General features: G+C 32.8%; 2 protein-coding genes across 2 annotated transcripts; one reads left to right on the top strand and one right to left on the bottom strand.

Annotated features, from left to right (window-relative positions):
• Positions 1 to 911: 911 nt before the first annotated feature.
• Positions 912 to 8,247, bottom strand: LOC125065569 (RAD50-interacting protein 1). The gene is made up of 15 exons (XM_047673249.1): positions 8,154 to 8,247; positions 7,909 to 8,071; positions 7,574 to 7,815; positions 7,031 to 7,186; positions 6,457 to 6,629; positions 6,148 to 6,362; positions 5,607 to 5,853; positions 4,798 to 4,975; positions 4,173 to 4,362; positions 3,639 to 3,777; positions 3,423 to 3,538; positions 2,681 to 2,862; positions 1,974 to 2,148; positions 1,447 to 1,574; positions 912 to 1,295 (listed from the first exon to the last, which is right to left on the bottom strand). Exons 2-15 carry the CDS (start codon positions 8,047 to 8,049, stop codon positions 1,085 to 1,087), a joined length of 2,493 nt encoding a protein of 830 aa, XP_047529205.1. The 5' UTR covers positions 8,050 to 8,071; positions 8,154 to 8,247; the 3' UTR covers positions 912 to 1,084.
• Positions 8,248 to 9,050: 803 nt separating this feature from the next.
• On the top strand, positions 9,051 to 13,972 carry LOC125065612 (lysophospholipid acyltransferase 7-like). The gene is made up of 7 exons (XM_047673330.1): positions 9,051 to 9,441; positions 9,717 to 10,033; positions 10,803 to 10,954; positions 11,057 to 11,268; positions 12,130 to 12,303; positions 12,376 to 12,514; positions 13,117 to 13,972. The coding sequence occupies exons 1-7, from the start codon at positions 9,212 to 9,214 to the stop codon at positions 13,354 to 13,356; spliced, it is 1,464 nt and encodes a 487-aa protein (XP_047529286.1). The 5' UTR covers positions 9,051 to 9,211; the 3' UTR covers positions 13,357 to 13,972.
• The last annotated feature ends 335 nt before the right edge of the window (positions 13,973 to 14,307 follow it).

The raw sequence follows: 14,307 nt of genomic DNA, 5'->3' as shown, positions 1-14,307 counted from the left end.
GTGAAACAAATTAAACATATTTGTATCCTTTTAAGACATAATATACATCGTTACAAATACAATGATTATTAATTTAATCTTATTTAGATGGCATATATTTATAAAATATAAAATAATAAGGAATAGTAATTTTAAACTAGAGAAAAGTAATATTTGATGTTGAAACATTGATATTAATAAACTCGCTATTCCAATACAAGGTATACATATAAACAAACCTTAGATTTAAATATCCTGCGATTTGCTATCTATCTATATCTCTGCTACATTATACACCAAAAAATCTTGATCAGTATATCATTATTTATGATTCAACACTTTCCACATAATTACTTACACCCTTTTTTTATATATAGTTCCACATTTTTATATTACATTCATTTTACTTCCAAAATTCCAAAGCTTTACTGACGTTCAAAATGACAATTTTTCCCAAACAAATAATGAATACCATAGATTATACTAGAGCTTGACCAATGATATAGCTTCAATTCAATGTTAAAGCTGTTTTTTATCTTGACTCCTTCTGTGGTTGGAATAGAATACAGTTTAACAATTCATCAAATAAATAAGATATAATTATAGTATTCATTTACAAAATATTTATCTAACAATTTACATTGAGGCATACATTTCAAGTTCTGTGCTCGTGAACACTTCTCAAATCTTAGTTAAACACTGTAGCAACCAATTATAACAAATGATTTAAAAACATCCTATATATTATATATTTAATTTACATAACTATAATACACACAAAATATAAGTGTAAATAAGATTGCATATAAAGCTCCTTCGGTAACCGTTGAAGATATTATGAAACAGTATGATGATATGAAGTTATTACGAACCCATAAAGAATACCATAGATAGAATGTGTATGCATTGCACACAAATAAATTTTTTTTTTAAGTAACACCATTTTTTTTTTATTTCCATAATTCATCCTTACATTTCGATGGAGTACGCATGTCGGTCACAGTTTTCAAATAATATTGAAAGGTTACCTAAACAGTTTCCTCTACAATCTTCTCCGGGGCTTGTACATCTAGTGATGTACACGCACGCCTCCCCTTTCGTATCGTCAAAACAAATCCATGACGGATGACGGTGAGCTGGTATTGCAGAGATCCGTCCTCTGGTTGAGGATACGTAGGGCTTCGTTTGGTGGTATGTGCATGATGCCTTGGTCGTTGAGTGATATCACTGCTTCGTCTGGCTGCTTAACTATTTCAGTGCGAATACGACGTGCGTCACCGTAATCCATATTGAGGAGTTTGCATGCATCGTTGAGCCTAGTGGGAATAAATATATTTTTTTAATTTATAAAGGAATGGCAAACGAATACATGGATTGCAATCGTGGAAAAGAGCTGCTTGCTGGTTATTCTCAGTAGAATTTACTTTGCGAACCTGAACCATGCGTCTCAAAGCATTATCTACTTACTTCGGTAGTAGATTAAGTTGTGATGCATTTTTATTTGGTGGCGCGAAAGCAGGCACGAGGTTTCTCTGTACGTCGTGAGTGAACTGTAGACTTCCGCCTGTGTTGAACCAACTCTCTAGGACCACCTCCTATTAATGTGTGTTAATAAACAAATGTTTGATAAGTTGAATAAGTTAAAAATATAACCTAGTTTATTTTTTGCTTCAATTGCATTTTTATAACCTAACAATGTGATGGGTCAAATAATTTTTGTTTCGACCTTCACCAATCGAGTTCGAAGGCGCCTCATATTAGGGGCGAGAAACAAACTCACCACGATGACCGACTACAAAAGTCCCCCATATTTTATTACATTAAATGCAAGGGACTCGACATGATTCAATTGGATAGGGGCTCGCCAACGACGATTGTGTCTTCGAGCGACATATAATCGTCGTTAACATTAAGGTAGGCAAAGAGTACCGAGAGCTCGTATCCGGTGTCGCTAATCAAATAATAACAAATAGAGGCGCGGGCGTCGCACTCGCCTCGTAGACGTGGTCGTCGACGCGCGCGGCGAGGTGCGCGCGCAGGTGCGCGGCGAGCGGCGGCGCCAGCACGAGCTGCGCGCTGGCCACGCGCGCGCACAGCGCCGCCAGCGGCCCGCACAGCGCGCCCGACACCGACAGCGCGCGCTCCTCCATCGTCAGCATGGCGTGCCATCTGCGGGCATACCCAGTCGCTGACCACCGCCCCACAGTCCCACCGTCCACTGTGACCGCTTCACGGGTCACTTTGGACGGTGGGTGTGGAGATGGTTGATGTCTAATTAAATTAAATGTCTAATGAAATGTAATTTATACAGTTTCATTTATTTAATTATTTATTTGGTACTGTGGCTTCGCTCGCGCGGAATTTATGTTATCCCCTCGAGGGGTGAATTAAAAAAGTAGCCTATGTATGTCCGTCCTCGACTCAAAACTATCTCCATACCAAATTTCATTTGAATTGATTCAGTCGTTTAAGAGTGAAGAGGTAACAAACACAGTTTTATTCACTTTCGCATTTGTGATATGTGTGATAGGTTTGAATAATAAGAAATGTTAACAAGATTTCTTTAAATATATTATATGTTATCCCGTATATATATATATATATATATATATATAATATAATTATTAATTATTTAATTTAACCTATCAATTAAACTGCCACCTTAATAGCTTAGGTTGGCCTCTTATAGCATATCACTCACTTTTGCTTCTTGTAGTGTCGGATGGTGGCCTTGAACTCGAGCAGGATGTGCTCAGCGAGCGCGGCGACACCCGCATCCCTAAGGTGTGCGAGGAGGGCGGGCGCGTCTCCGAACACTCCGGCTTCTTCCAAGTCTTCGTCTACTAGAGGTTCTGCTACCGCTAGATTAGTTATAGGTGAAGTCTGTAACAATTACATATTCAAAACTATTTTTATAAATACCCACTTTGAATATTTATAGCAGATAAAGGTCGCCATCGCCCGTAGCAACACAGATATAATTTAGTTCTAACATAGTGACAGTGCCATTGATCTTTGAAATAAGATGTTATCTTTGTTGTGTCTTTAATTACACTGGCTCACTCACCCTTCAAACCAGAACACCACAACACTAAGTACTAGTGGTAAACTATTTTAAGTTTGTTAAATGTTTTTTTACGTGTCTCGCTTTCCAGCAATCGGTAGGATTGATTTTGTGAAAAGGGACGGAAGTGTGTAACGGGAAGTCAGGAAGCGCGCGCTATTTGATCGGACCAATGTGCGCGGGCGGTGCTTGGTTGGGCGACAGATACTAACAACTCATTTACCAAAAGGATATAATGTTATTTTTGCCAACCAAACCAAGGTGAGATGTCAGATGTTAAGCAACATATACGACTACTTGGCTTGCTTGATTTTATTTTAAATATAATTAATTTGGTAGTTACAAGTTTATAAAATATAGGACATTATTTTATACTTACGATATCATACTGACTCGTCTCAAGCATAGAGTTCCTTCTAATCACTTCGTTCAGAGCCAACTTCTTAGCTCGTTCCTCCACATCATTCAAAGTCATATTTTCGTCAACTTCTTCTTCTAGAAAGTATAATAAAAAAGAAATATTACTTTTATGAATATCATAAATGGCAGAAATGTTTTTCGTGTAATGTTGTTATCGCCATTTTTTAATTATTACCTTCTTGTTTTGTGTTATCCTCATCAGTATCTTCTTCATCATCGTCTGAACTGGATGAGGACTCGCTCTCGTCATCCCTGTGCTGCTGTTGCGTGAAGTGTTGGAACTGGTGTCTGTAGTAGTGCAGTTGCAGATAATGCTGTAAATATCTTGCTTCTTACTAATGTTATAAATGCGTAAATTTGGATAGATGTTGTTTGTCACTAAATTATGCTAGAACCGCTGAACGGATCGAAATTTTAGTAGGTCAATAGATGGATTATAGTCTGCAATAGCACTCAGGTTACTTTTTATTCCTAACTATTGCAATAGCCCTCCTTTCAGACGCGGGCGAAGCTACGGGCGGTAACTAGAGTTACAGTAGAAATAAAGGCAGACAAACTACCGTAAAAGTTCGTATAAGTCTCATCCTTTTTTCAAGCAGCAGGAATCTTTTTTGTTCCATTCTATTGTTATTTAAGTTTAAAGATGAAATTTTGAAGCATATCACGGATGAAATTGATTTTTCTGAAATCAAGGTAAGAGAACTCTTACCAGACAGTGGGCCCACTGTAAGAGCACGGTCCGGGTGTGGTGCGCCGTGTTGATGATAGCTATCAGAGGATGCAGACCCGTCACGAGGAACGACTCGGTCTTCAGCGCGGCGGCAGCTGCACTTAGCAGTTGCGTCAGACGTACACGCCATTCTTCAATCAACTCCAATTGGAGCTCTAGGAATTGCAATCTGCAATGTTGAGTATTGAAAAAAAAATGATTATTACTGAGGCAGATAAACTTTAAAAAGTACATTTAATAATTAATATTGAAAAATGCAGTAGTTTGAAATTTAAAAATAAGCTCTTATCAAATATTTTCTGATTCCCACAGTAAATCTGAAGTACTTCAAACAGTAAAAATTTAATTATAATCAGTATCAATAAATAGAGTAAATATCTCACAGTTGGCCTGGACCTCTCTTCTTATTTTGATCGTAAGTGTTCATTGGCACTGTAAGAAATATTAACCATTCCCACATCACACCAATGAGCCACCAACGTTGGGAATTAAGATGGTATGTCTCTTGAGTCAGCTGTTATATCTAATGAGGGGCTGGTATGTACTCAGATAGGTTTGCACAAAGCACTACCACCGAGTAATCAATTCCCAAGTGGCAACCCACCGGTGGCCAGGCTGCGGCAGGATGGCGTATCGGTCCTCGATGGTCTTGAGCAGCGACACGAACCAGTCGGCGCCGCGCGGCACCCACAGCAGCGCGCCCACCGCCGCGCCCACGCCGCCCGCCACCGGCTCGATCCACTGCTCGCTGTCGAGCGTCTCGTCCATCTTCGCCAGGGCGTCTGTAAATTACTTTTACCATTAGTTATTCACTCTATTAAGCAGTTGTGGTGTTTGCATGGAATTAAGTTATCATTCTCGGATTCATTATTATAAATTTTCATTCATTCATTCATTAATTCTCAGCGTATACTTATCCATTTTCAATTGTCTTCTCCATCTCGTCATATATAATTGTACCAGTGCTTCGCTTCGTAAAAGTGTCATATCATTTCAAAGTGTCAGTGATATCATCATTAGTAATAATGTCCTAACCTACTCTAGCCAAGAGCTTATTCACATTGGTAATACCAGTGTATACCAATGTGTACCAGTCTACACTATAATTCTGCGCAGCTAGTGTACAAGTTTGTGTACTGTGTGCAAACACAGTTGCACTGTCAATCGATCCACAGTCGCGAGAGTTCATGCACATGACCAAAGGTTTTTCGTGCTGTCCGAGACACAGAATTGAAAACAATAAAAATGTCTTAACAGAAAAATTCAAAAACCTTTAATTGGCCCACCTGAGTATTGATTCCAGGACCTCGAAATCAATAGCCTTTTATAACTAACTTCTCCTACACCATTGAGATAGTTTCTTTATACTAAATCTATAAACATTAAAAAATCATATTCAACTATATTACTTACATTTCTTTTCAACAGATAACCATCTTACAAAAGTTTCGGCTTTGGTCAACACAGATAAAACATTGTTAATCTCATTGTCGGTTATAGTCATCAATTCTTTGTGAAAACCTAAAGTCTCGTCCACAGCATGCGCAAATGCTGCATCCACATCAACTATCTCTCCTTTAGAGCTTTGTGTATGATAAATTGCTAAAACTGTGTGTAGTCTTTCAGCTGCCAGAGCTATCAACCCTGCATTAAATTCTTCCTAAAATATAATCTTTTAAATTAGGTTATAAATAATTTATTATTGAATATTTAGCTAACACATTTTATGATTAAAGTGAAGTTTGCATACATTTAAATAGAGTAGTAAATAAATGTATAGAATGTAATAAATTGTTGTATTAATGGAACATATCATAGAAGTAATGGCTTAACATACTTTGAGTCATGGGATTGTAAACTGGCAACTTCGAAACTTTAGAATAAATTAAATAGTTGACATTAAAAAAGTTAACAACATATTCAGCCTTAACTATTATCATCTGAAATTACTCACCACAGCATTAACATTCAATATGTCTAGTTTATCAGCAATGGGTTGCACATTATTAATTACAAAATTCTGATGATCTTTTATCCATGTCAGAGTCTGAGTGAGGAACCATTCAGGCCTATCAATTCTGGCTGTCTGTCGTGATCCCGTGAAATGGAATGTAAATCTTTTTTTTAAAGGTTTTAACAGAACTTTCACAGGCAAACAGGGTTCTTGGTCTAAATTGAAAAAAAAAAAAAATTACTATCAGAAAAACAGTAACAAAACTGATATTAAAATTTATAAATTATAAAAAGGTACAAATAACCTCACCTTTTGTGAAATCCCCAGAAACAGCTTCAACAACCATATCTTTTGGTTCTCGTATCAGAAATAGATACCTTGTAAGATTACTAAATTTATTCATAACTTCTTTCGGGACCTGGGAATGTTCTGAAGCTGAGGTGAATGGCCATTTCAGTGTCTTAAGTATATCTTCATAATGTCTAAAAATAAAACTTCTATAGATTTTGACACAATAAATGCACTAATTTATTCTAAAAAAGAAATGTACTTTGCATGTAATAAATTCATAATAATTTTATTATTTATCATAACATAACACACGGTATAAAATAATGGAATTTTATGAATAATTTTACAATATCTTAATTTTGGAATTGCACAAGTAACTCAATTATTTTTAATAAAACACTTTTTTTTATGACTATTTGGTACATTTCAAGCTCACAATTATTCCACTAAAATAAATGTTACTATTATTATAACAAAGAGTAAACATATAACAAACATATAGTTACACTTATTATGTATAGTTAACTATATATAGTTAATAATAGAATATGCAATATCTGTTAATTTTTTAATTCATAAATACTATATTTACCTTATGAGGTTATCTTTCAAAACATTATGCCAGTAATGTGTGTATTCTTTGACATATGTATTCCAATGAGTATTTTGGTAGCGATTGCACATGTTCTTAATCTCTCCATAAAGTGATACCAACTGTTCATCATCTTTGCAGTGTTTCATTTGGTTGCTGTGAGTATAAATTATTATTAAAAAAGTTGTTTATATTGTATAATACCAACATTTCTTTTTTCTTAACGACCCACCATTGATAAAATTATAAAGAGTTAAAATTGAATTATATTTGATGAGACTAATTTGCTAGTACCATAATTTGAATTTTTTTTTTTTAATAATAAATGTTGACAATGACATGTGCATTTTAAAACAAAGTATCACTCAGGTTTATCTAAAACTGTTGCGTTACCTTAGTATATTAGTTATATTAGTTAAATTATGCTTTCTGTTAAATTATACTCACAAAATAATGTTTAAAATTAAGGCAGTATTTATAAAGACTATTTTACACCACGATATGTGACTAAACTATATTGTGGTATAATTTCTACTTTATTACCTTAGTTCTTCAACTCTAGCATATGACTGGAAATATACTAATACTTCCTCCAGTCTATGTATGGCAGAAAACCTTTTATCAAGCTCTGTCATTAATGGTTGCGTTTTTGTCATATAAGTCTCAACTTTTTCGACCATCACTGCCATCTTTTCTCTTATTTTTTCTATTTGCTTTGAGTTAAGTTCAGCCTTTTTGATAGCAGAAGTTAGTTTCGTTGGGACAACATCGCTCGCAGCATGTAACTAATGTAAGTTAAATAATTATAATTAATAAAATATGTGACAATCGACATAAAATAAAATGATCCAGTAATATATTAATATACAATTACTTACGCAGTTTTCAAGATGTTTTCTTTTATCCAATAAATCACTTTGTATTTCAGCAACATTATCTAAGTTAATATCGTTACCTATTTTAATATTCAGATTATTTATTATGTCCTTTTTTATTTCGTCGTTCAAAGTAAAATCCATTTTGATGGAGTGAGTGAAAATACTGCAATAAAATTTCACAATTATCATTTGAATACAGGAAACTCTTTTACCGTATCTATTAATTTTTTAGTATCCATACTTACAATAATAAATTAAAACAAAAACATTATACACGAATATCTCTGTGCTTGTGATTATCATTAATCAATATTGTCAATTGTGTCAACTTGTCAAGCGAGATACGTTGCTATTACGGAGTAATCTCACAGGTTAAAGAAAATCATACGATACATGGATAAAATAAATTACACAATGATACGTACATAATTTGTGTTGTATGACTTCGCTCGAGTGGAATTAAAATATTAAGTAGGTATATTTATTTTATAATGGTATATATTACATACAGTAGGCGTAAATGAATGAGGAGAAATAAATGAGAAATATTAATTTTAATGTAAACATACATAAACATTTATTCACGCCTTATGATTTAAATTTTCAAATTTCTAATCCTTTGTTTTTTTTTGTTGCACGTAATTGAAATCAAAGACATTTGATATACATAATATCGCACATTTTTCTGCAGGCCTTTGTGAGTCGTAGAATTTTGTAGTACATTGTTTTAACGAATCTTCTTAGATTTAGTCAGCTTTAACCGGGCAGTCATTGTCAAAGTTCAGCCATTTTGTATAAAATGTTTTCAAAGTATATGTACAAAGCATCTTCGTTTATCGGTCATTTCATTAGCTAAAACCACATCAAAATCCATTGAGTGGTTTAAAAGTTAAAAGAAGGTAGAACATAACATTACATTAAACTCTTTAAAGAAGCGATTACAGTTTATGATACTTTAGACATATTATTAAGAATGTAAAAAAAGTTAAAAACATATTAAAATAAAGGTAAATATAAGCGGAATTAAGAATTATCTATATAATAATAATATTATTTTTAACTATAAAAATAATTTTAACTTATAGTATTGCAACATTTTATGAGTGTCAACTTCAAGTAAAGGTTACAAAAAAAATAATCAATCAGAATTCAGAAGACAGGAGTACAATTTATATGATCTCGAGTGTAATAATATAAAGCAGTTGTATTTTGTAATTTATTTGCTCAAATTAAAATGAGTATTTTTAAAAATTAGTTTTTATACACATTGTATTAAAGACAGCCATTAATTGGTCATACAAAAATGTTGGCGTTTATTACAAAGAATTTAAACGACATTATTTATTTATCCTTACTTCTCATCTGTGTATTCGTAGGGCCTTATTACAGAAAATTAGATACAATTGAATCGAAAAAATGGGCTGGTTCTATCTTGGGGATTTTGTTAATAATAATTGTGTCTGGAAACAGTGCTTCACATCCGATTATGTCCGGCTTAATGGGAATATCTATAATAAAAACAGATACAATAAAGTAAGTATTTAAGATATCGGTATATTAAAGTTTGACGAAAATTTGGTGTAAAATTTGTTTTAAATATAACATTAACCGAGTTTATTTATTTTGATATTATTGGTAATTTTAAAATCATAATAATATAATAAAAAAGAATATTCATGTTTTTCAATATAAAATTTTAGGAACGATGTATGTTATATTGTGGATAATTAATATATCATGGTTTAAAATATTTCAGTAATTATAGTATTATATTTTTTTTTTAATTAAAATAATTTTCTTGTTTACAGACGATGCCATGTTACAACATTTTTCTTTATGTTTGGCTATCTATTTGTATTCCGGCTCGGACATCTAGTTGGTTTACCCCCTTCTTCGGGCCAAACCAACTTAATTGAAATGATCATAGTGCTAAGAGTTGTTGGAGTGGCTTTTGAAATGAATGGATCTTGGTTGGCTGTTGCTGAGGCTAAGAAAAAGGAATTGGACTCTACTAAAGCAGAATCTAAGTCACCAACAGAAAAGGATGATGATTTCCTTGAGCTAATCAACCCGGAATTTATTGATTTGTTTCACTATACTTTCAACTATATTGGATTATTGACAGGTAATATTATTTTAAATTATAAACATAAATAAAACTTCATAGCTTAATTCAACCAAAGTTATGTCGAATAAGCAAGTTTGACATTGGATTAAATGTAACATCAATGTCTGTGATCTTAAAAAATCGACAATATTAATTATAGATTTGTGAAAACATTGCAATATGGAAGTTGTTTTCAGAACTTGAAAAAAGTGAAATTAAAATGGATATAACCAGTTATGGGGAATAGTATATATGTGTTATAATTAAAGGCATATCCTGTAAATTAATTATGTCTATACATTTTAATTTGTTTTGTTAAAAACAGCCTGTGAGTGTCTTACTGCTGGGCGAACACCTGAGTGTTAATGTGAGATATTATTGTGAGTACATAATACTCAGGGCTCATAGTAATAACAATAGTAAAAATACTGAAATGGCTCTGTTAATAACAATAAATAAAAAAAAACAATTCTATTTAATAACAAAAAAAGTACAAGGTTGTATAAACTAATTTAATTAAATTCATGTTAATCAGTTTTTTTGGGAAAATTTATCTGTGTTTTTATTCTTTTGTAGCTTGTATCAAAATCATCCAAAAGTTTTTGCAATTCTTCTTAGGATATTGAAATAGGTAATTTGGGGGCCATAGTATTTTGTTTGAAGTTTAATAATGTTTTAGTAATCTGCAGTGCTTCAAAGTTCATCAGTTTTTTCTTTGGTTGGTCTTTCTATCGGTCGGTTTATTAAATAAAGATTTAAAAGTAAAGACAACCTTCTATTTTTCTAGGTCCATATTACAGATATCGTACATTTAATGATTACTTCCATTTGCCATACAGCAAGTATGTGGATTGTTTTGGCTTTACGATCAATACACTGAGGATGGTGCCGCTCTATATTTCTCTTTACTTGGCATTCTCAAACTTGTGGCCCCTTGAGGTAAGTAACATAAATACTTTGTTAAACATTTTATGAGTATTTATATGAATAAGTAACTTTGTCAAAATTTATTGTGTGTTTGTAATTTTATTTGTTTTACAGTACATCTTGACAGAGGAACATAACAATAGTCACTTTTTATATAGAATGTTATATCCGTGGGCGTTATTTGCTGCATTTCGACAACGCATCTACTCAGGCATGACTCTTGCGGAGAGTGTATGTTCATCTGCAGGTCTTGGTGCTTACCCGGTGCAGGGTAGAAATAGAACTGGCCATGGTCCTACAGTTGGTTACTTGAAGCTTAAAAAAATGTAAGTAAAAAATACATGTATTTACCGGTTTCGTAGTACAATGCAATCTTCATCTTTTTTTTTTATTTACAACAATTGTATGTTAAAATAAAAAGATAATGAATACTTTTCGGAGTTAACTAATTTATGCACCACCCACACATCTGACTAGAGTTTTTTTTCGCACACTATAATATAATAATATAAATAGTTTTATATATACATGTAATTAAAATGAGTAAGTGGATGGCATTGCAATTGTCTTATGCCAGTCGATGGCACGCTAAAGATATTTCGCATTCCCATAACTTAAAAGTTATAGACAAGCTTGTCTTCGATAACAGAATATTAGAAACGAAACTAAAGAAATAAATCGGCGCGGCGTTATGTAATTGTCAGCATTGCTTGCTGCCCACTGCAACTACTTTTTGTAATTGCAGACTTGACCATATTACACTCAAAATAATCAAACATTTCCTCTTATTTCTTACCGCCTAAATGCTCACATGTATGTATAATATATAGATATTATACTTTACAAAATAACAATTGTTGTCACCCAATTGCAGTGGAAACTTTGCCCGTATGTGCTTTTTGTTCCGGTATTTTTGTTAGATCCTAGGGAAAGGAACAATGAGCCTTACAATAATCGCGTATAGTATGTATCATATGACAACTCACCATCTATCTATTTGCTATAAATAAGCAACATTAAATCTATCTAGTTCCAACAAGCACACTCATTGGTCAAATCAAAAAGCGCGCGCTTCTCCGGCTTCCTGTTACACACTTCCGTCCCTTTCACGAAATCACTCCTACACATTGTAGTAAAGCGAGCGGAAAGATTTTACACATAAAAAAATACAAATCGTACAATTTCAGGTCGGACAAAGAAGCTCAGATGGCAGAGTATGACTTCAAAACCGTTGAATCTATGGATGTCTGGGGTTGTGAGACAGTGGTCACACTACGGGAATCAATGAAAGTGTGGAACAAGGCTGTGCAGTATTGGGTTGCTATGGTCGTATACAAGAGATTCCCTGTCAATAATTTGAAGTATGTTTTAATTTATTTTTTCATTGATACATTCGAAAGAATTGTTGAAATTGTGTTATTGTTTGTTTTCAGGATGCACGCAGCTTTCTTTGTGTCCGTGATATGGCATGGATTCCACGCTGGGTATTTCTTCTGCATATATTTCTGTCTATTCTACGTGATGGCAGAGGACATTTATTACAAGCTCTATTACAAGGATGCTACTGGAATGGTATTTTTTGTTTTCCATATACATATATCTTTACTAATATTATAAATGCGAAAGTAATTATGTTTGTTACCTCTTCACGCTTAAACCGCTAAACCGATTTCGATGAAATTAGGCTACTTATTTAATTAACCCCCTCGAGGGGGTAAATATGGGTAAATAGTCACATTCCATCAGGTGAGAGGCTCACCTGATGGAATGCACACTGCTCGTTCGCCACCTATCACATAAAAAAAAAATGGGGTTTGTATGCTATAGGTTAAGTTTTATAAATTTTGCACGGGTAAAGCCGCCGGTTCAGCTAGTGCACAAATAAAAATAAAATAAAATGATGTAAATGCATTCATCAAAGAAACACAATTTCGACCTTGAGATTTTTTAATCGCGAGAAGGACCAAAGAAGTTACATTTGATAAAGTGGTTGATTATGCCAGGATATAAAATAATTGTGATTTTGAATACTGCAAAGGTCGAATTATATTTTAGTCTATTCCTTAATAAATGGTTATTCTAACTTTTTAGATTTAAAATGTAATTAGATGATCACAATGTTTGTTCATAAGTAATCCACTAATTATCCGTTAATTTTTTGTTATTTATTACAGAAAAAGAAGATTATTGGCTTCATAATGTGGTTCCTCCGTTCTCATTCCGAATCTTACCAAGCTGCTGCATTCCTTCTTTTGACATTTGATCGTGTTTGGATCTACTACAGTTCTGTGTATCACTACTGGTATGGCGTGTGGTTATCTTTCTTAATATTGGGATTGATTTTAAACAAAGTCCGTGCAATGTTGCAACCAAAACAACCGAGGGTCAGCAAAACAGACACCCTAAAGGAGTGAAGGAAAAAACGTAAAATGTTAAATTTATTGATTTAAACATTATTTCAATTATTGAAATAGAATTAGATTCTATTTTAAGTGGATAAGGACTGATATCGTAAAGACAAAGTAATTTTCTACGGGGATCGATTTTTCGGCATTTATGATATATGTATGTGTATGGGTATATTTCATAAGGCTTGATATACGATCGACGTGAAGAGATTAGCATTTACTATTTGTTTATGATCACGTCGAGCCTAAATTGGTGTATTAGATACGTAGTATTTATTTGGTATAGAGCTGTAGGATATGACGTCATAAATGACAAATCTAATATGGCTGCTAGAAGCTGTCATATAGAATTAACCAATTTGTAGCCAGGTTTTAGTTGAGATTATTTATTGATCACATAAAACGTAAGATGTTGTAGGTACTATTTATATAATTAATCACTTATATAACTCAATGTTTACATATAATGAATAAATGTAGTTTCATTATTTTATTTTTTGACTGGCAATTATCTTCGCATTTATTGTTATTCCAAATATAATAAATTAGTAATGACTATCGCTATATTTTTGGATTATTTGAGATTTTTCAATATTGTATTTTATTTTATATCGTGAATTTTCTATTTAAATGTCTATGTCTATGAATTATCATAAACTAATAGAATTTCCTACAATTTTGTAATTATTTATTGAATATTTAAATTTTTTTGATGATCTGAATAAACACTTAAGATACAAATTTTATGTTAATTATCCTATCCTTATGGAGTCTCATTTTCTGTTCTTTTATAATTAGAAATGAATAATAATAAAAAATATTAACATATTATTAAAGTGAAAAGTTTGGATGTTTCACAATTTTTACCAACATCAAAATATTACAATGTTTGCGATTTTGATAGTAGATAAATGAAGTTAAATGATATTGCTGAATGAAATTAAAAAAATCTTATTG

This window comes from Vanessa atalanta, chromosome 8 (assembly GCF_905147765.1).
Source record: "Vanessa atalanta chromosome 8, ilVanAtal1.2, whole genome shotgun sequence".
Classification (NCBI taxonomy): Eukaryota; Metazoa; Arthropoda; class Insecta; order Lepidoptera; family Nymphalidae; genus Vanessa; species Vanessa atalanta.
The sequence above is the reverse complement of the archived record's forward strand: the minus strand, read 5'-3'. Positions and strand labels throughout refer to the sequence as shown.